Source organism: Moschus berezovskii, chromosome 1 (genome assembly GCF_049115385.1).
Source record: "Moschus berezovskii isolate FMDL1 chromosome 1, NW_MosBer_1.0, whole genome shotgun sequence".
NCBI lineage: Eukaryota > Metazoa > Chordata > Mammalia > Artiodactyla > Moschidae > Moschus > Moschus berezovskii.
In genome coordinates, this window is record NC_142460.1 from 89,143,881 (window position 1) to 89,165,235 (window position 21,355).

At 37.3% G+C, this 21,355-nt stretch overlaps 1 protein-coding gene across 2 annotated transcripts in view; it reads left to right on the top strand.

The window, feature by feature from the left end:
* The window catches only part of SEC22A (SEC22 homolog A, vesicle trafficking protein), a 105,643-nt gene that overhangs the window by 17,370 nt on the left and 66,918 nt on the right, over positions 1 to 21,355 (top strand). For both annotated transcript variants that reach the window (XM_055395511.2, XM_055395444.2), the window contains 3 exons: positions 1,661 to 1,861; positions 17,814 to 17,977; positions 19,115 to 19,309. In XM_055395511.2, the coding sequence (XP_055251486.1) occupies positions 1,680 to 1,861; positions 17,814 to 17,977; positions 19,115 to 19,309 (541 nt within the window). In that variant the 5' untranslated portion in view covers positions 1,661 to 1,679. The remainder of the gene's footprint in view (positions 1 to 1,660; positions 1,862 to 17,813; positions 17,978 to 19,114; positions 19,310 to 21,355) is intronic.

Consider the following 21,355-nt stretch of genomic DNA (forward strand, 5'->3'; position numbering starts at 1 on the left):
CTGCTGCTAGTGAAGGAGACATATTTAGTGGCATTATGCTCTATGGCCTGGCAGGAAAGAGTTATCACTTAATTTTAGACTGTTAACATGTTGTAATTCAGTTTTTTTCAAAGAATGGTCCTTCGATAAGCATAGTAATTACTTCAGGAATTTGCTTAAAATGGAAAATGCTCAAGCTCCACCCCTTAGTCAATGGATCAGAATTTTTTGAGGGGAAGACCCAGAAATCTGCATTTCTAATAAAAATTCCAGTGGTTTTGATATAGGCTAAAATTTGAGAACCACTGTGTGTGTGTATTTTATCAAAGTTTGACTGTTTACCTGATTTCTTTCAGACCTACATAAACCTATGGTCTTTTATTTATTTTTGTAAAGCATGATTAGAATATAATAAAACAGGTCATTATGATTTAGTCAGTTCAGTCTCTCAGTCGTGTCCGACTCTGCAACCCCACGGATTGCAGCACGCCAGGCCTCCCTGTCCGTCACCAACTCCCGGAGTTTACTCACACTCATGTCCATTAAGTCAGTGATGCCATCCAGCCATCTCATCCTCTGTCGTCCCCTTCTTTCCCCTTCTACTCCTGCCTTCAGTCTTTCCTAGCATCAGGATGTGTTCAAATGAGTCAGCTCTTCGCATCAGATGGCCAAAGTATTGGAGTTTCAGCTTTAGCATCAGTCCTTCCAATGAACACCCAGGACTGATCTCCTTTAGGATGGACTGGTTGGATCTCCTTGCAGTCCAAGGGACTCTCAAGAGTCTTCTCCAGCACCACAGTTCAAAAGCATCAATTCTTCAGTTCTCAGCTTTCTTTATAGTCCACTCTCATATCCATACATTATGATTTGCTTTCTGGCAAAAAGACTGAGAACAGTATTTATTAGTATTCCTTTAGTTTTAAGACTTATTTTAAATAAAACATTCATCTGATTATAAACATAATATGTGCCCATTGTGGAATGTTGCAGAGACTTAGGAAATTGTAAAATAACTGTCACCCATAATACTGTTTCATGGAAATAAGCATTCTGATTTTGTCATGTTTCCTTCCAGTATCTGTTTTGCCATTTATCCCTCCCTTCTTCCTTCTCTGTGTCTTTATCGAAAACAACATATACAGTTTTGATCCTGCTTTTTTAATACCTAACATAAATATTTTACCATATCATGTAACTGTTCTTAACAAACATACTTTTAGTTGCATTGCATTATATTTCATCATGGGGTGTACCAATAATTTGTTTAACCATCCCCCTGTTGTTGAATGTTTAGGTTGTTTTCAGCTCTTTCTGTGAGAAAAATGTCTTTCTGTTTAAAATTATTTTCTAAATCTGATTATTTTCTTTAGGATAAAGATATACATATATTTATTTATTTATTTATTGTGGTCAAAGGGCATTTTTTTTTTAAACTCTCGTTAAGCATCACCAAATTGTTTTCACAGTGCTGTTTATTCCAGTATTTATTTCCATGTATACTTACAGAAATGGCAGAAGGAAGCAAGTGGTTTTTTTTAACAGCTAATTTGTGAAGGAAAGTATGATATGTCATTGCTTTAATTAGTATGTCTTTGATTATTAGTGAGTTGCACATTTTTGCACTGTTTATCAGCCTTGGATTTAATTTCTTACCTAACCCAAATTGTTAATTTTGTTTCAGGTCTTCTCTGCTGGTGGAAATGTCTATGATTTTATCTGCCTCAGTCATTCGTGTCAGAGATGGACTGCCACTTTCTGCTTCTACTGACTATGAACAAGGCACAGGCATGCAGGAGTGCAGAAAGTATTTTAAAATGCTCTCAAGAAAACTGGCTCAGCTTCCTGATAGATGTACACTGAAAACTGGACGTTATAATATTAAGTAAGACTTCAGCTTGCTCCCTTAGAATCATTTGCTTAGTGGTTGTCATTTTAATGAAATTTTAGTTGTTGAAATAGAAATTAGTGTTTGATTAGTTTAGGAAAACTTTTCAAGTCAAAAATGATGTGATTCTGAACTTACATTAAATAATATTTATTATGTCATTACCCTTTTTGTAGTTTCTCTATGTTTATGTCTGGCTTTAGAAAATTTTATATTTTTACAGGTTGCAGATATTCTGTCTTGTAAACTGAACTTATAAGGTTTATATCCTAGTGAGAGGAGATAGTGCTCATCATTATTATTTATTGACATAGTGCTCAATAAATAATAAGCAGTGGGATAGTGACTTTTTGGTGGTCAAGGGCCTCTCTGAGAGGGTGACATTTGAACAGAGATCTGGAAGATGAAAGATGACAGTTTTATGAATGCTGTGGATGAAGATCAAAGTGTAGTAGGTGCATTAACCTGGCCTGGAGTAGTGAATGGTGATTTAGGGCTAGTTACGGGAAATGTGAGATAATTAGTGTGGGGCCATATCCTAGATCCCCCTGAAAGTTCAGATCGAGGGATGTCACTTTGATTATGTAATAAGTTTAGGAAACTGTTATTGCAGGTTTAAGGAAAATGGCTTTATAAAGAACAATGCTGAGACAGTGAAATATAGGGTGAAATGGAAAGTATGAGCAGAGGAGAGAAGTCAACTTGTAATTAGGACCTGAACTACTAACATAAAAGTGCAAATGAAAAAGAAAATACCAACCAGAAGGATACTTCAGAAGAAGAAATGGTTAAGCCTGATAAGATAGAATATCAGCGATGAAGAGAAGAAAGGGACGAAGTTGACTTGGAATTGGAATAGGACAGAATGAGATCTTTGAAAAGGGTTGCTTATATGGTGAGGAAGAAGAGAGAGACAGTGAAGCTCATTTTGATCATCTTAATTGAGGTTATAACAAGGTGTTCAGTTGAAGTGGTAGACTTTTGAGTTATTTACATAGAAACTGAAACCGTGAGGGCAGACATGCCCACTGAGTTTCAGAGAGGCCCAGAAGAGAACTTTAAAGAAGGTCCATATTTACTTGGATTACCTGGGATAATGAGCATTGTCTTTACTTGGTCTTTCTGAGAGTTTTAGCTAGAAAATGTGGTGGTGATCATGGTGGTTAAAATATATCTAAAATGATATCTTAGTCTACTTCTATATTTTGAAGAAAAAGCCTGAAACCTTAAAATATTTCATTGGCTCTTTTAGTATCCTACTAGAGAAGGAAATGGCAACCCACTCCAGTACTCTTGCCTGGAGAATCCCAGGGACGGGGGAGCCTGGTGGGCTGCCGTCTATGGGGTCGCACAGAGTCGGACACGACTGAAGTGACTTAGCAGCAGTGTCCTAGGTTTATCATCCTGAGTTCCAGTTGTTGTGCCAAGACAGATTGGTTTGAATATGTATTAATTCTGGCAGGTATCTTGGACTCTAAAAAAACCAAAAGCTTGTTTGCAAATGTTTTTTTGTTCCTTTACCTTATTGGCTTAAAAGGAGAGTAGAATGTGGTGAAATTTTAGCACTCTTCCAGTGCTCAATGCTGTTTAATTGCTGTGAATTCTAGATTTTGTATTATTTATTTGCACCCATGTTATTCCACAAAGGATGTGAGGCAATTAAAAAAAATTTAAGAGTACAGGTAAGAGAATCATATGAAAGAAAAAAATAGAGTAATAAACTGAAGTAATGTATCCTTCTAGAGATGCAAACTACATAGTCCATTCATTTTTTTAGAAAAAGGCTTCAAACATTGTTCTGAATGAACTTCCTTGGGGCCAAAACAGAGGGGGATATTGGGTCATTTATGGGATTCACAGTATCCATTGGATAAAAACATTGCTTTCATGTTACTGAAACCTGATGTACATAAAAAGAGACAGAATTTGGATAGTATTCTTCCAGCAGCCATACCATGAGCTTTTTATGACTTTTCTTACAATATTCCCTAGTGTAAGCAAATAGCTTGATCCAAAAAGCAATTTATTAGCGACTTTAGGAGTCAGGTGAATCATCAGAGGTCTAATCAGCCTGATCTAAGAATATAATTTAGAAATGTCTAAAGGAATAAATAGATTACATGACCCTCAGAACCACATATAGAAAAACCTCTTTGTGTATTTTTATAGCCAAGTTTTAAGAAAGGTTTGAATAAACAGAGAATGTTTAGTTCCAGTTCCTGACAACCTGGATTTCATATTTTTTCTTTTACTGATTAGAAGTCTTATTAGTTGGTTTCTAGTTCATTGAGGTTTTTATGCTGTATGACAACAAATTTAGCCTGAAATACATAAAATTGGAAATTTATGTGTTACCTGACATATTTAAAACCCTCACATAACACCTCTTTTTCTAACCACCATGAGTTTGCCAGATAAAACCCAAAGATCTGTAGTAGTAGTTGTAGCACAACATGAAACTGGCAACATTCTATACCTTCTTAGCCATATTTCTAAATACTTCTCTTTCTTTCAAAGTTCCACCTATAGCCCATGTCTTTTGAGTTACCTGACTCATTACTACTGTTTGATTTCTCTATTAACCTCACTCCCTTCACAGATTGCCTGTAGAACTTGTTGAGTGGCCTTTTTACCATTTTTTTATTCTTATTTATATTTTTTAGAATTTCTATATCCACTCTCTAAAACTAGGTTGTAACTCATTGAGATAATTGACCTGCCCTGGCTTGTATTATTTTTGATTCCTCACCTCTAAGCATTGTGGTTTTCAGATTTGTACAGAAATTGAAGTGCTCTTTGCAGAATACCCCTGAGAAGCCAAACTAAGTGTCAAATTATGTGCTAAATCAGATGGTACCTCACCTTAGATTCTAGTTGAATAGGTAGAGGAATTTCAAAGTTTTAAGAAAAAAAATAGGTGAGTAACATTTAAAATTGAGAAAATTCTTTTAATTTTCTCCCCCTATGTATTGGATAAAAGATAAATTTCAACAGATTGTAGTATCTGAATAATGCAGTTCAGTTAATGGTACACGTTCTGTGGAGCCTGGCTTGTGGTGGCACAGTGCCATGCACATATCATAGTAGCTGCTACCTGATGGGTGGTTGTGTGGTATGGCAGCAATCAGAGTGCAATGGAGTTAAGTCTTCATTTTCTCTTAATTCTTCAACTTGACTAATTGATTGGGGTGGGGGTGCGGAGTGTATAATCCAGTTTTGTGATTTCTTTTCGCATTGCATAGTGATAATATAATTCTCTGTATAAAATTTTAAGGAATTCATCTGTTTTATTAATTGAAGGATACTTTCCTTAAATTATAGTGTTTAATAGATAAACTTCTATTACTACTTAGGGAACAACAATGACTCACACAATAATTATTAACCATATGGAAATTAAGTTGTATTTTATGAAATCTTGAAACTTTGTAATTGGTTTTAGGTGTTTAAAAAATGTAGTTGTACATTTTGAAATCTCTTTAATCGTTGAGACACTGATCTCATGAAAAGACAATCCCTTTGGAAGGTCAGTCATACTCTGAGGTGAGTTTAGTGCAAGAAGTGAAATTCCTTAGTTCTTTCATAGCAGATTCATTTGAAGTCTGATATTGGCTGTGAACTTCATAGGTTCTCTCCTTACCTGTGGAGTCACTTTCTTCATATTTGTCCCCAAACTGCTGCTACCAACCAGGAATGCTGTCTTAGACTTATCTACCTTTTTGTTTTTATTTCTGGGTTCCTTTCATACTTTGGTTGTATTTTCTGATTATAGGAGTAACAACTTCATAAATGACCCAGCTATTAAGTACCTGCAGTTGTCAGGCATGTTAGTTACAGTAGGTCCTCTATTTGTGAATGAGTTCCATTCTGAGAGCAAGTTTGTAAGTCTAATAAAGTTAGCCTAGTTCAGTTCAGTTCAGTCGCTCAGTCATATCCAACTCTTTGTGACCACGTGAGCCACAGCACACCAGCCTCCCTGTCCATCACCAACTCCCAGAGTCCACCCAAACCCATGTCCATCGAGTAAGTGATGCCACCCAACCATCTCATCCTCTGTCGTCCCCTTCTCCTCCCGCTTTCAGTCTTTCCCAGCATCAGGGTCTTTTCAAATGAGTCAGCTCTTCGCATCAGGTGGCCAAAGTATTGGAGTTTCAGCTTTAGCATCAGTCCTTCCAATGAATATTGAGGACTGATTTCCTTTAGGATGGACTGGTTGGATCTCCTTGCAGTTCAAGGGACTCTCAAGAGTCTTCTCCAACACCACAGTTCAAAAGCCTAATTCTTTGGTTCTTGGCTTTCTTTATAGTCCAACTCTCACATCCATACATGACCACTGGATAAACCATAGCCTTGACTAGACAGACCTTTGTTGGCAAAGTAATGTCTCTGCTTTTCAATATGCTGTCTAGGTTGGTCATAACTTTCCTTCCAAGGAGTAAGTGTCTTTTAATTTCATGACTGCAGTCACCATCTGCTGTGAGTTTGGAGCCCAGAAAAATAAAGCCAGCCTCTGTTTCCACTGCTTCCCCATCTATTTGCCAGAAAGTGATGGGACTAGATGCCATAATCTTAGTTTTCTTAATGCTGAGCTTTAAGCCAACTTTTTCACTCTCCTCTTTCACTTTCATCAAGAGGCTCTTTAGTTCTTCTTTGCTTTCTGCCATTAGGGTGGTGTCATCTGCATATCTGAGGTTATTGATATTTCTCCCGGCAGTCTTGATTCCAGCTTGTGCTTCATCCAGCACAGCGTTTCTCATGATGTACTCTACATATAAGTTAAATAAGCAAGGTGACAATATACAGCCTTGATGTACTCCTTTTCCCATTTGGAACTAGTCTGTTGTTCCATGTCCACTTCTAACTGTTGCTTCCTGACCTGCATACAGATTTCTCAAGAGGCAGGTCAGGTGGTCTGGTTTTCCCATCTCTTTCAAAATTTTCCACAGTTTATTGTGATCCGCACAGTCAAAGGCTTTGGCATAGTCAATAAAGCAGAAATAGATATTTTTCTGGAACTCTCTTGCTTTTTCGATGATCTGGCAGATGTTGACAATTTGATGTCTGGTTTCTCTGCCTTTTCTAAAACCAGCTTGAACATTTGGAAGTTCACGGTTCACGTATTGCTGAAGCCTGGCTTGGAGAATTTTGAGCATTACTTTGCTAGCGTGTGAGATGAGTACAATTATGCAGTAGTTTGAGCATTCTTTGGCATTGCCTTTCTTTGGGATTGGAATGAAAACTGACTTTTTCCAGTACCACTGCTGAGTTTCCCAAATTTGCTGACATATTGAGTGAAGCACTTTCACAGCATCTTCTTTCAGGATTTGAAATAGCTCAACTGGAATTCCATCACTTCCACTAGCTTTGTTCGTAGTGATGCTTTTGAAGGCCCACTTGACTTCACATTCCAAGATGTCTGGCTCTAGGTGAGTGATCACACCATCGTGATTATCTGGGTGGTGAAGATCTTTTTTGTATAGTTCTTCTGTGTATTCTTGCTACCTCTTCTTAATATCTTCTGCTTCTGTTAGGTCCCTACCATTTATGTCCTTTATGGGGCCCATCTTTGCATGAAATGTTCCCTTGGTATCTCCAATTTTCTTGAAGAGATCTCTAGTCTTTCCCATTCTGTTGTTTTCCTCTATTTCTTTGCACTGATCGCTGAGGAAGGCTTTCTTATCTCTCCTTGCTGTTCTTTGGAACTCTGCATTCAAATGGGTATATATTTTTCTTTTCTCCTTTGCTTTTTGCTTCCCTTCTTTTCACAACTATTTGTAAGGCCTCCTCAGACAGCCATTACTACAATCACAGATAACTAGCCAATCTGATCACACAGACCACAGCCTTGTCTGACTCAATGAAACTAAGCCATGCTGTGTGGGGTCACCCAAGACAGCCGGGTCATGGTGGAGAGGTCTGACAGAATGTGGTCCACTGGAGAAGGGAATTGCAAACCACTTCAGTATTCTTACCTTGAGAACCCCATGAATAGTATGAAAAGGCAAAAAGATAGGACATTGAAAGATGAACTTCCCAGGTCGGTACGTGCCCAATATGCTACTGGAGATCAGTGGAGAAATAACTCCAGAAAGAATGAAGGGATAGAGCCAATGCTAAAACAGTACCCAGTTGTGAATGGGACTGGTGATGGAAGCAGGGTTTGATGCTGTAAAGAGCAATATTGCATAGGAACCTGGAATGTTAGTTCCATGAATCAAGTGCAAATTGGAAGTGGTCAAACAGGAGATGACAAAAGTGGACATCGATATTCTAGGAATCAGTGAACTAAGATGGAGTGGAATGGGTGCATTTAACTCAGATGACCATTATATATACTACTGTGGGCAGAAATCCCTTAGAAGAAATGGAGTAGCCATCTAGTCAACAAAAGAGTCTGAAATTCCGTACTTAGATGCAATCTCAAAAACGATAGAAGGATCTCTGTTCGTTTCCAAGGCAAACCATTCAGTATCACGGTAATCCAAGTCTGTGCCCCAACCAGTAGCGCTGAAGAAGCTGAAGTTGAACAAAGTTAGCCTAGGTACCCAGCTAACACTATCAGCTATATACCACTGCTTTTATGCTTGCTTCTGGACATCCTCAGCTTGAAGTAAAGATACTGTACTACTGTACTCTAAAATACACAAAAGCGCAGCCACTTGTAGATGCATGCATGTGACATTGTATGTCAGACATGTGAACTAACTTACATGATTAGACATATAAACACATTTGCATCTTTGAAAGTTTGCAACTTGAAGGTTTGTATGTAGGGGACTTACTGTCCTTTTCATTAAATTTTGCGGCTGCTCTGTGAATGGCTTTTAAATAGAACTTTTCCCCATTGTCAAGGGCAAAAACACAACTCACACTTGCTTAAGCAAAAAAGGGTATTCTGAAGGACAGGCCAGATTCCTAGTTGGATGGAGCCAAGAACTTAGATGTTACCAGGAGTTGTTCTCTCATTTCTCCAGTCTTTTCTTTTGCAGATAGATGTTCTGCACATATTGGAAAACACTGTACGGTAGCTTCAGGCTTACTTCATTACAGCTGGGCAACCCCACCCCCTCCATGTTTCAAGAAAAGGACCTCAATTGGCCTTGCTGTGTCGTGGCCCATTTCTGGACTAACTTCGTGCTTGGAGGTACTCTTAGCTGGCATGACCTGGTACATACTCATCTAGTTGGTGGGGAGCTTTATCAAAGCCATGTGGAATAGGTGTGGGCTGGAAGTAGTTCTGCAAAGGAAAGAGGTGAAGAGATGCTGGGCAGATAGCTGTTATAGTACTACCACACCTGTTGTACAGATAAAGGGACTGAGACTTAGGGGTGTGAAGAAACTTGTTCAAAGACCCAGAGCTAATAAATCCTATATCTGACGTACAGTCTTTAGGGGGGTTCAGAGGGTAAAGCGTCTGCCTGCAATGTGGGAGACTCGGGTTTGATACCTGGGTTGGGAAGATCCCCTGGAGAAGGAAATGGCAACCCACTCCAGTACTCTTGCCTGGAAAATCCCATGGATGGAGAAGCCTGGTAGGCTACAGTCCGTGGGGTCACAAAGAGTTGGACACGACTGAGTGACTTCACTTTCTTTCTTTCTCTTTATTCACATTATTCTCTGGTAAAAGAGGGAATTACCTCCCTTTACCCTTAATCTCTTTCTTGACAAAGTGCCTTCCTAATTCTTTTCATTTTATGGACAGAGAAATTAACTAGGGAAGAGTATTAAGTGAAACTATCCTCCCTCCCTTTTTTTGTTTGAAAAACAATGAGGAATAGAGTATATATGAAGTCTAAAATTGATGAGAAAACATTGGAGACGAGGTGTTTGGTGGGGGCGGGGGGGATATAGCAGGGGAGTGCAACCCACCAGTATTTACCAGGCCACTTGGGGGAAGAAGATAATCTGTATTTTGTCTGATTACTAGCATCGTATTACTTTTCTACTGTTTATTATGGTAAGATCCACAGCTTTTCAGCTCCGTGTTATGTTAAATAGGCTCTTATGAACTGATCTAGAAAGCTAGTTACTCTTACGATGCAGTTTCTGTAGGTGTAGTAAACCTCTGAAATACAGCTAACAGGCAAATAAGAGACTGTCAATGGTTGGTTATCTAAAGAAGTTAGGATCTTTATTCCCTGGAATGTGAAGGTGTAAAGGTATTAGGGTTAGTGGGAACAGGTAAATCAGGAGATAGATTAACTCTGCAGAAAAAGAAAATGAAGGCTGTCAAAAGCAAAGTTTGTATCCAAGGTTCTGATGGTGTAATCTTCAGTCACTTAAAACCATCTGATTCTCCTTTTGTTTTTGTTTGGTTGCTAAGTCGTGTTCAACTCTTCTGTGACCCTGTAGACTTGCAAGATGACCCCCAGGGTCATCAAGATCCAAGAAAGGAATGGCCACCCACTCCAGTGTTTTTGCATGGAGAATTCCATGTATAGAGGAGCTTGGCAATTTACAGTGCATAGGATCACAAAGAGTCAGACACTACTGAGTGTCTAACGCTTTCACTTACTTTCTCCAGGGGATCTTTCTGACCCAGGGATTGAACTGTGTCTCCTGCATTGTCAGGCGGATTCTTTACCACTGAGCGACCAGGAAAGCCCAATTCTTTAGCTTACTGTTATAAGTTGCTATCACCTGACATATTACATATTAATACATATTTTCTTATATAATGAGGTTTAAGTTAGTAATGAAATTGGGTCTTTTATTTATGGAATAATGTATTTATGATTTAGCTCTTCACCATTGGAGGATAATTAAAGGTTGGCTACATAAGGGAGGAATAAGTGAGAAAATATGAAATTCCTGGTAGAATGTGGAGCATGGCCGACGCTCATTGTTACTTAGTTCTCTTTCTGGTTCTTGTCATCGTACTGTCACTGTACTGTTCCTCTGGTGGTAAAGTCTTGTTTTCACTTTGTTTCTTATCATATATATTTCGTGATAACAAATTCATAAGGTATACTCAATTTCATAACATCAAACCATTTTTTATGTTTAAAACTTTGAAGTCATTATTTAAGGAAATGGAATGCAGTGTGGAAGGTTTTTTTTCTTAGGAGTTTTAAATGTAGATGAGAGATTTCATGTCCAACTGGAGAACTTTTCTTCACCCAGGAAAGCTGTTTACTTGGTAAACATGGCTACAAAGGATGAGCAGATTTTCTATGTGCAGTGGTACAATTGCAGAATGAAAACTATCAGCTCAGTTCAGTTGCTCAGTCATGTATGACTCTTTGTGTCACCATGGACCACAGCACGCCAGGCTTCCCTGTCCATCACCAACTCCTGGACCTTTCTCAAACTCATGTCCATCAAGTTGGTGATGCCATCCAACCATCTCATCCTCTGTCATCCCCTTCTCCTCCTACCTTCACTCTTTCCCAGTGTCAGGGTCTTTTCCAATGAGTTAGTTCTTCGTATCAGATAGCCAGATTACTGGAGTTTCAGCATCAGTCCTTCCAATGAATAGTCAGGACTGATTTCCTTTAGGATGGACTGGTTGGATCTCCTTGAAGTCCAAGGGACTCTCAAGAGTCTTCTCTAACACCACAGTTCAAAAGCATCAATTCTTTGGCACTCAGCTTTCTTTATGGTCCAACTCTCACATCCATATGTGACTACTCAAAAAACCATAGCTTTGACTAGACAAACCTTTATTGGCAAAGTAATGTCTCTGCTTTTTAGCATGCTGTCTAGGTTGGTCATAGCTTTTCTTCCAAGGAGCCAGTGTCTTTTAATTTCATGGCTGCAGTCACCATCTGCAGTGATTTTGGAACCCAAGAAAAAGTCTGTCACTGTTTTCACTGTTTCTCCATCTATTGGTCATGAAGTAATTGGACCAGATGCCATGATCTTAGTTTTTTAAATGTTGAGCCAACTTTTTCACTCTCCTCTTTCACTTTCATCAAGAAGTTCTTTAGTTCTTCTTTGCTTTCTGTCATTAGGGTGGTGTCATCTGCATATTGAGGTTATTGATATTTCTCCTGGCAATCTTGATTCCAGCTGTGCTTCATCCAGCCTGGTATTTCGCATGATGTACTCTGCATGTAAGTTAATTAAGCAGGGTGACAATATACAGCCTAGATGTACTCCTTTCCCGATTTGGAACCAGTCTGTTGTTCCATGTCCAGTTCTAACTGTTGCTTCCTGACCTGCATACAGATTTCTCAGGGGGCAGGTCAGGTGGTCTGGTATTCCCATCTCTTTAAGAATTTTCCACAGTTTGTTGTGATCCACACAGTTAAAGGCTTTAGTGTAGTCAATAAAGCAGAAGTAGATGTTTTTCTGAAATTCTGTTTCTTTTTCTGTGATCCAACAGATGCTGGCAATTTGATCTCTGGTTCCTTTGCCTTTTCTAAATCCACGTTGAACATCTGAAAGTTCATGGTTCACGTACTGTTGAAGCCTGGCTTGGAGAATTTTGACCATTATTTTGCTAGTGTATGAGATAAGTGCAATTGTGCAGTAGTTTGAACATTCTTTGGCATTGCCTTTCTTTAGGGTTGGAATGAAAACTGACCTTCTTCAGTCCTGTGGCTGAAAACTATGTGTAATACAAATATTATTACTATTTCAATTTATAACTATTTTTATACTTTTTCATTTACCATGCTAAAAAGTTCAGTTTTGTTTCTTTAATCTTGTTTTGTATATCCTTTTAAGTATATTCCCAGTACCTAACTACAGGTGCCTGGTGGTGGTGGATTTGGTCTTTGACATTAAAGCCTATAGAGTAAAATGCTGGATATGCACTGGGTGCTTTATTATTTGCTGTGAGAAAGATCATAGTCTTATCATTTTAGTTTGGTACAATAAGCCAGCAAGTCCTAATAATGTTGATGTTTAATTGGTGATGTCTAAAAAAATTGTTTTGACATTTCATAAATAAAATTAGGTACTAGGAAAAGTTTAATGTCTAAAACCACTTACTCATTTTCTTTGACTTTAGGAATCACTTGAGGTGTGGCCTGCTTGGATACATGTTAAAATTAGCTTTTAAACAAAGTGACTAAAAGTGATAAAGCCTCCTTATCTGTAGTTTGAACTTCAGCCAGCCTTACCTGTCCCAGACACTTTTGACCTTGGAATTCCCTAAAGAAGTTTCTAGTATATGTGCCATGGAGAGGAACCAAAAATGTAATGAGGTTAGATAAATTCCTGGGTCAGAAGAAAGGCGGTAGCTATAGAGATCAAATCCCATGGATCCCAAAATCCAGAAATGGAAGGAAATAAAAAAGGAAAAGGAAATTAGAGTGAAGTAGGAAGAAAACAGTGGCAATTTAAGAATTGTGCTCAAGGTGGAGAAAAGAGGACTTGTTGTTGTTGTGAGGATTAGTAATGACTGTGATAAGAGGAGAGCCGACAGACTTATTAGACCTTTATCATCATCTGGAGTCACTCAGTGCACAGGTGAGTAATTCTACATGATCTCTGAGAACAACCCTGTCTTTTAAATAGGGGGATGTTGAAGACTTAGTGACTTGATCTCAAGCCTTCTGGGAACAATGACCTGGAAGAGTATGTGAAGTTCTACTCCCTTCTGTCATTAGTCAGGTATTTATTGAGCTTCTTGGTGTAGATACCACTGAGCTGTGCAATTATCTGTGCATAGTATCTAAACCAATTAGGTATAAATGAATAAATGAATGATGCCATCTATACACTTATTTATTTACAAATTTATTGAGCACTTATTGTGTACTGGACATAATGTTCTAGATATTAAGAATACAGTGTGAACCGTAAAGAATCATCTCTGCTCTCATGGAGCATAAATATTAGTGAGAGAGACATGACAACAAACATACAAATATGTAAGTATGAACTGAAGATAGATAACATGTGCTTTATTTATACAAAGTAAGAATGAAATTAGATAAAATGTGTAAAATACTTAGCAAAGGCCTGGTTCATACCAAGTGATCAGTAAACCATACCTGCTACTATTACTGTTACTACTACTTCTCTTCTTCCTTCTCATCAAAGCAGAAGAACAGCAGCCAGTCTGTCTGTAACAAGTGAGCCAAATGAACTTGATGGACAGGCTAAAGCCTGCACAAACTTGCTTGCCTCTAGTGACTTTAGACTATTTCATTGCAAGTCGTCCTCAATGCGATGGTAGGAGTCTTTCAGTTTTTCCCAGTGATATGAAAAAGTAGAACCTTTGATAACAAAGTAGAACCTTTGATAACAGAATTGTATGTAATTTTGGAAAACTGGCTTTGCATTTCAAAAAAAGACAGCATTGTAAGGGTAAATTCACTATGAAAAGTCATAATACTATAGAATATAGCATTTTTGGAGAATATCTAGCATTTATAATAAAGACTTTGTAATAAAGACTTAAAACATTAACATACCATCTTAAAAACAGGACTTTTTTTATTTCACAAATATTGCCAGATAAATTGAGTACGTGCAAGAGAAACCATTTGGGATAAACACATGTAGGTGTCTATGGTTCACTCTGTTATTAATATGGAAGTACAGAAAAACCCTGTTATAGCACAAAAACTGGAGTGTAAAAGTTTCCATCATATTATTGAAGGATAGTGAAATAATGCCTCAGTAGCTGCTTGAAAGTTCCAGGTGTTTAGCAGCCAATCACCAATTGTGTTCTATCGCAATTCAAGTTATTGTGAGATATATTTGAATGCTAACGACATGTTCAAGAATTTTCATAGTGACAGTGAAGATTTTTTTGGACAGGGAAAAGTATTTGGGAAAAATCATACTTTGATTTTTCTATTTACTTGAAAATTTTGTATAAAAGTACAGTATTATGGCTAAACTTTTTTGACTTTGACCCATAAGAAGAGATACATTTTACTTTGTGACCATTACTTAGCATACAAATAGGATAAACCAAAGTTTTATGAAACAATTTGCATTCCAGCATTTTCTGTAATATTCTATTTCAGTTTTTAAGAAAATGCTGTGTGTAATTCATTAATTTTATGATCTACTGGGGAGGGGTCACAACTTGCAGCTTGAAAAACATTGCGTCAAATGGCTATGTGTAAGTGGAACTTCAGAAAGGAATTTCAGGTTATTCCAGGAGCACAAGATCAGCGCAGTTTCCCTAGTAGTATATCCTACACCGTTAATAATAGATGATTAATAGGTGCCAACCCCACATCATTTGGCTGCCTTGGGTGGTCTTTTAAAATAGATAGATGTATATTTGTTTTCATATGCATAACTCTCACTGGAAGGATGCATATGAAATTAATAGTAACATGAGTTGCTTGAGGGACAGAGAACTGAGTATCTGAGAGCAGCGGTGGGGATAAGACACTTCAAGTATATATTTCCTTTCATTTTTCATTCTTTTAAAATTTGAGTCATGTGAATATTTTAAAAGTTAAATTTAAAATGATATTAATAAATAAATTCTGCTTCTATAATAGTAGAGAAAAAGGGGGAGATAGGGACTCTGATATGGATCAGGGTTCAGTAGTAAAAATTGCTGTGACAGATTAGCAGTGTCTGGCATGGGAATGGCAGTTACAGCCTGTATGCTCTGTTTGCTTCCCTTGAGCTAGACCAGAACTGTGTTGACAGTATCATGCAAGAATGTTTAATGACTCATTAAAAACCATCAATTTCTGTCCCATAGGAGAAGGCAATGGCAAGCCACTCCAGTACTCTTGCCTGGAAAATCCTATGGATGGAGGAGCCTGGTAGGCTGCAGTCCGTGGGGTCGCTAAGGGTCGGACACAACTGAGCGACTTCACTTTCACTTTTCACTTTCACACATTGGAGAAAGAAATGGCAACCCACTCCAATGTTCTTGCCTGGAGAATCCCAGGGACGGGGGAGCCCCTGGGCTTCCGTCTATGGGGTCACACAGAGTCGGACACGACTGAAGTGACTTAGCAGCAGCAGCAGCAGCAGCAAAAACCATCAATTTCTGTCCCATACTATGCATGTTATAGGGCAATGTATACTTTGTTTTAGAAATTTTTTTCCAGTAGAAGATGGTTAATTTAAACATTTTTGTTTTTAAATTTTAACTTATTTAGAAATAATTTCAAACTTTCAGAAGTTGTACAAGTATGAAAATTACAAATAACACTTGAACCCAGAGTCACATTTTGTTAACATTTTACCCCATTTACTTTATTGTTTTATCTATCTGATTTATTTTTGTCCAGACCATTTGAGAGAAGCGAAAATACCATACCCTTTTATTCCTAACTACTTTAGAGTGTATTTTCTAAGGTTAGAGATATTCTTATACTTAATTACAGTATGATTATCAGGTCTAGTATATTTAATATTGATACCATACTTTTACCTAAACTGCTGTACCACCTGTTTTCTGTTTTTGTCAGTTGACCAAGGAATGTCCTCTGTAGAATTTGTCCCCTTCTCTAACACAGGATCCAGACTAGGGTTAGGTATTGCATTTAGTTGTGTCTCTTTAACCTCCTGTGATCAGAAACATTTCCAAAGCCTTTCTTTCTTTTCTTTTTTTTACAACATTGAGGTTTTTGAAGAATACAGCTCCCCACCCCACACTCTTTTAAAGAAAATAGAATGTTGATTATTCTGGTGTTCCTTCATGATTAGATTCAGATTATGCTTTCTCAGCCAGAACTGATATGTCTTACTGAGGATAACATCTGGAAACATGGGAAGGCTATCCGTCCCTCTTTAGTGATATTAGAGTACTTGGTTAAGGCGTTGTCTAATTTCTACTGTTTTATAAATACAGTAGAATTCCCCTGCAGCCAATAAGCAATCCATGAGAAGACATTTTAAAGCCATGCACAATTTCCTGCTCCTTACCAAAGTACCCAGGATTTGGTGATGGACAGGGAGGCCTGACATGCTGTGATTCATGGGGTCACGGAGAGTCGGACACGACTGAGCGACTGAACTGAACTGAACTGAACCAAAGTACCTCCCTAGATTTAGCGTCCACTGTTTATAAATGGATTTAATCTTTGCTGTGTAGGCTGAAAAGTGCTAAGTTTTCCAGTTCTACCACTATCTCCACATTTACCAGGTGGTACTCTTGCCTAGAAAATCCCATGGATGGAGGAGCCTGGTAGGCTGCAGTCCGTGGGGTCGCTAAGGGTCAGACACGACTGAGTGACTTCACTTTCACTTTTCACTTTCACACACTGGAGAAGGAAATGGCAACCCATTCCAGTGTTCTTGCCTGGAGAATCCCAGGGATGGGGGAGCCTGGTGGGCTGCCGTCTATGGGGTCACACACAGTCGGACACGACTGAAGTGACTTAGCAGCAGCAGCAGCATTCAGCATTCTGCTGTGAATGAGAGTCTTCCTTTCTTCCCTTTCATTTGTTGTTATGAACTCATAAATTCATCTTTTTCCCCCAATGATACATAATTCATTTTGTGAAGTAGAGAATTTGATTTTGGAGTCAGTGGATAACTTTAGGAGGTCAGTAATCACCTTGAAACTGTCTGCCAAATTCTGTGTTGTTTCTGCAAAGAGTGTCCATAACTTTCATCAGAACCTCTAAAAAGTTCTTGATTCAAACTGTTAAATTCCTGTAGGTTGAAGGATTGAAATGTTAAGCTATCTGTGACCCTTACCTATTTGTATAGTCTTTCCTGCTTTCTACCCCAAATGATAAGTAACTGAAGTGTTCGAATCACAGTATGTGTCCCTCTCCACTTTTTAAAAATGAATCTTAATTTGAGTATAGTTGATTTACAATGTTCTGTTAGTTTCTGCTGTATAGCAAAGTGAATACATTCACTTTTTTGTCTATTGTTTTTAAACTGCAACTGAAACTAGTATTATATTTCAATTCCTTTAATTTTTTGCTAAAATATTTAATAAGTGTTATTATCATCAATGCCTCTGTAGCAGCAGTGTATGGTGTATAGAGCCAGTCTTGTGAAGTAACGAATTACCTTGATTTAATTTGAAATTTTAAATCCGATGTTTTTTACACTGTAGTTTTATTAGCTCTATGGGAGTGAGCTACATGATGTTGTGCACTGAAAATTACCCAAATGTTCTGGCCTTCTCTTTCCTGGATGAGCTTCAGAAGGAGTTCATTACTACTTATAACATGATGAAGACAAATACTGCTGTCAGACCGTACTGTTTCATTGAATTTGGTAAGGGCCTGATTTTTTTTTCTCTTTTCATTATCCTGTCTCTATTCAGTCATAAATGATTTTTCATCTAATACTAAGGGACAGAGAGAAAACTCAGAAAATTCTACTAACTTGCTTTTGATAGAATAGTTTGACAGTCTGTAAATTATGGCAACTTCTTCACTTGGATGCTTATTAGAAAAGGTTCTGTTTGAACTCTGTAGAGGATTGTGATTATTGGCTCAAAGAATTAATCCCAGAGGATAATTTCTCAGTAAGAAATTTATCAGCTAGGGATTCAGAGCTTTGTGTCTATGTGATAGTATTTTGAGGCTGCTTAATGTAGAACAGAAGTTGGCAAACATTTATTGGAAAGGACCAGATAGTACAATTTTAGGCTTTAAGGATTATTTTCTCAGTCTCAGCCCTTGCTATTATAGCTTGAAAACAGCCATAGGCAATGCATAAATGAATGAGTATATTATATTCCAGTAATATTTTATTCACAAATAGAATCAACAGGCTAGATTTGGCCTTTGGACATTAGTTTGCTTGACTCCTGATGCAGAAGGGGGAAAAAGGGTAAATTCAGGGTGCAAAGAGTGGAAACAAAATTGGGAGAAATTTAGGAAATGTCTTTTATTGATTTCATTAAACTTGTTCTTTAAAGCTTATGTTCGGTATAAGCAATAAATAAGAAAACAGATTTATATGAACATGCAATTTACAGTGTATGTTTTAATGTAATAACAACTGGTAACACTTACAGACAGTATTTTATGAGATCTGAATCCCTGTACAAATTAAGGCTTTGGTTTAAATTTAAAGGGAGCTGTTTTCAGCTTTTTTTTTTAAAAGAGGTTCAGAGTAATTCCTTGAAGTGGATATAATTGTAGAAGTATTCTCAAAATCATGTGATATTAAATCCTTAGTTTATTTATAATTACTAGTTTCTGGAGTATAATTTCTAGTGAGAAAAACTGATGATGCCATGATATATTAACCATTAAACACAATAATATTAGGGCATTCCATGACTGGTTGAACAGTTAGGATAACAAACTGTTTATCACCAAATTTACTGTCCGTAAACATCACACTTTCAAATGATTTAATTAACAAATGATGGCAAGGAAATTTGTTTTTTATTTTACATAGATAACTTCATTCAGAGGACCAAGCAGCGATATAATAATCCCAGGTCTCTTTCAACAAAGATAAATCTGTCTGACATGCAGATGGAAATCAAGCTGAGGCCCCCTTATCAAATTTCCATGGGTGAGCTGGGGTCAGCCAATGGAGTCACATCTGCATTTTCTGTTGACTATAAAGGTGCTGGTAAGATTTCTTCTGGTGAGTTCTGGATCTCAATTACTTCATTAAAAATATTTTCTAAGAACTGAGGGACTCTTAAAAAATCAATTAATTTATTCTAAAATTTTAAAGCAAGTACGTGCGAGAATATAGAAGCTCAAAGTAATTAATCATTTTTCCCAATGTTTTATATAGTTATCTCTCAGATATGTGACTGATCAGAAAAATACTTTTAAACAGCAATCTCAAAGGAACTCTTTGCTAGAGAAACATTTAAGGTTTCTTTGTACACATTTTTCTTGAATAATAGTTTATTTGCAATGTATACCTATAGGCATGTAAAGTGCTTTGCATTGTGTAAAAATGACTACATTTGAGGTCAAGGTTCTTGACTGTCACAGAAAATATGATCATCTACTCAGACGTCCCTCTCAAACAAGGAGTGTCATTCTCAACAGTTGTGACATATTGAAAATTTCTGCTTAAAAGTAAAACCCTTGTTATTTTATCAGGTAGTATATGCCACTGTTGAACTGCTTATTTTAAAAATTATATCTTGTATTTTTGAGCTAAAATCTGTTCCCTATAATGCCTACATTTGTCTAAATTCTGTGACCTCTCCCTCCCTGGCTTCAGCTGTACCACGACTTTGAAATCAGCAGCTTTGTGTCCTTTTTATCCTGTTAGTCTGATTGACTTCATGTAAAATATCCCCAGTTTCCTTACCCTTTTTGTCTATTGTATTTTGTAACCCTCCTCATCCTGGAAGCTTCCTCTTTATATGCTTATGTTGTTAGTATTCTTCAGATGTGGCATTCAAGGCTGAACACATGTTTCATGTTTGGTTTGATTAATACAAATTATGGGAGAGAGAGGAAGCAGATTTCAATAATCCAGCTAGTCAGAAAACAAGTAAACAAACAAATAATGGTAACAAACCCTGGGGGAGAGGAGGTGGATCAGTACCCAGAGTTGTTAAAATAGTTTCTAAAATGCCTAGTTTCCAATAAAAACAATTACAAGACATTCAAAAGAAAAGGAAAGTATAATTCATACACTGGGGACGGGGTATAGTAGGGAAGGCAGGCAATAGAAACTGCCTGTGAGAATGATCTGATGTCAGATTTAACAGACAAAGACTTCAAAGTAGCCATTATAATTTTCTTCAAAGAACTAAAGGAAGCCATGATTAAAGAATATGATGGTGATATCACATCAAATAGACAGTATTAGTAAAAGATAGAAATTTTAAAGTAAAGGAACCAAATGGATATTCTGGAATTGACAAATAAAGCCGAAATAAAAACTTGCTAGTTGGGCTCAACAGTAGATTTGAACAGGCAGAAAAAAGATCAATAGAGATTATGTAGTCCAAAGAACAGAGAGAGAAATGAAGAAAAATGAACAGAACTTCTGAAAAATATGGGGCCCTGTTAAGCATACTAACATATGCATGATGGGAGAACCAGAAGGAGAGAGAGGGGAGCAGAAGAAGTATTGAAGAAATAAAAGCTGAAAAGTTTCCGCTTATTCAAGTATATTAATCTGCTCCTCCAGGAAGCTCAAGGAATTCCAAATAGGATACATGCAAGAGATTCACAAATAGATGAATCATTAAAAATGCTGAAAGACAAGGAAAAATCTTTAAAACAGCAAGAGAAAAACAACTTGTCATTTGCAAGGTTAACCACAACAAAATTAACAACTGCCTTCGCAACAGAAACGGTGGGGACAAGAAGGCAGTAGGATAATATGCTCAAAAAACTCAAAGGGGAAAAAAACTCAACCAAGAATCCTGTATATAGCAAGGCTGTCTTTCAAAAATGAAGGTGAAATAAAGATATTTGTAGAGAAGCAGAAGATGAGAGAATTTGTTGCTGGTGGATTCACCTTAAATACTGATGCAAGTTATTCATATTTGAAAGCAATACCCAGACAATAATTTGAATCCATACTGAAAGAAAAAAAAGCAAAGAGCAATTGTAAAGGTAGTTAGACAATAAAATGTATTTTCTTCTTTTCTAAGTCAGTTGAAAGCAATAATATAAAGCTATATATATATATAATCTCAATAGATGCAGAAAA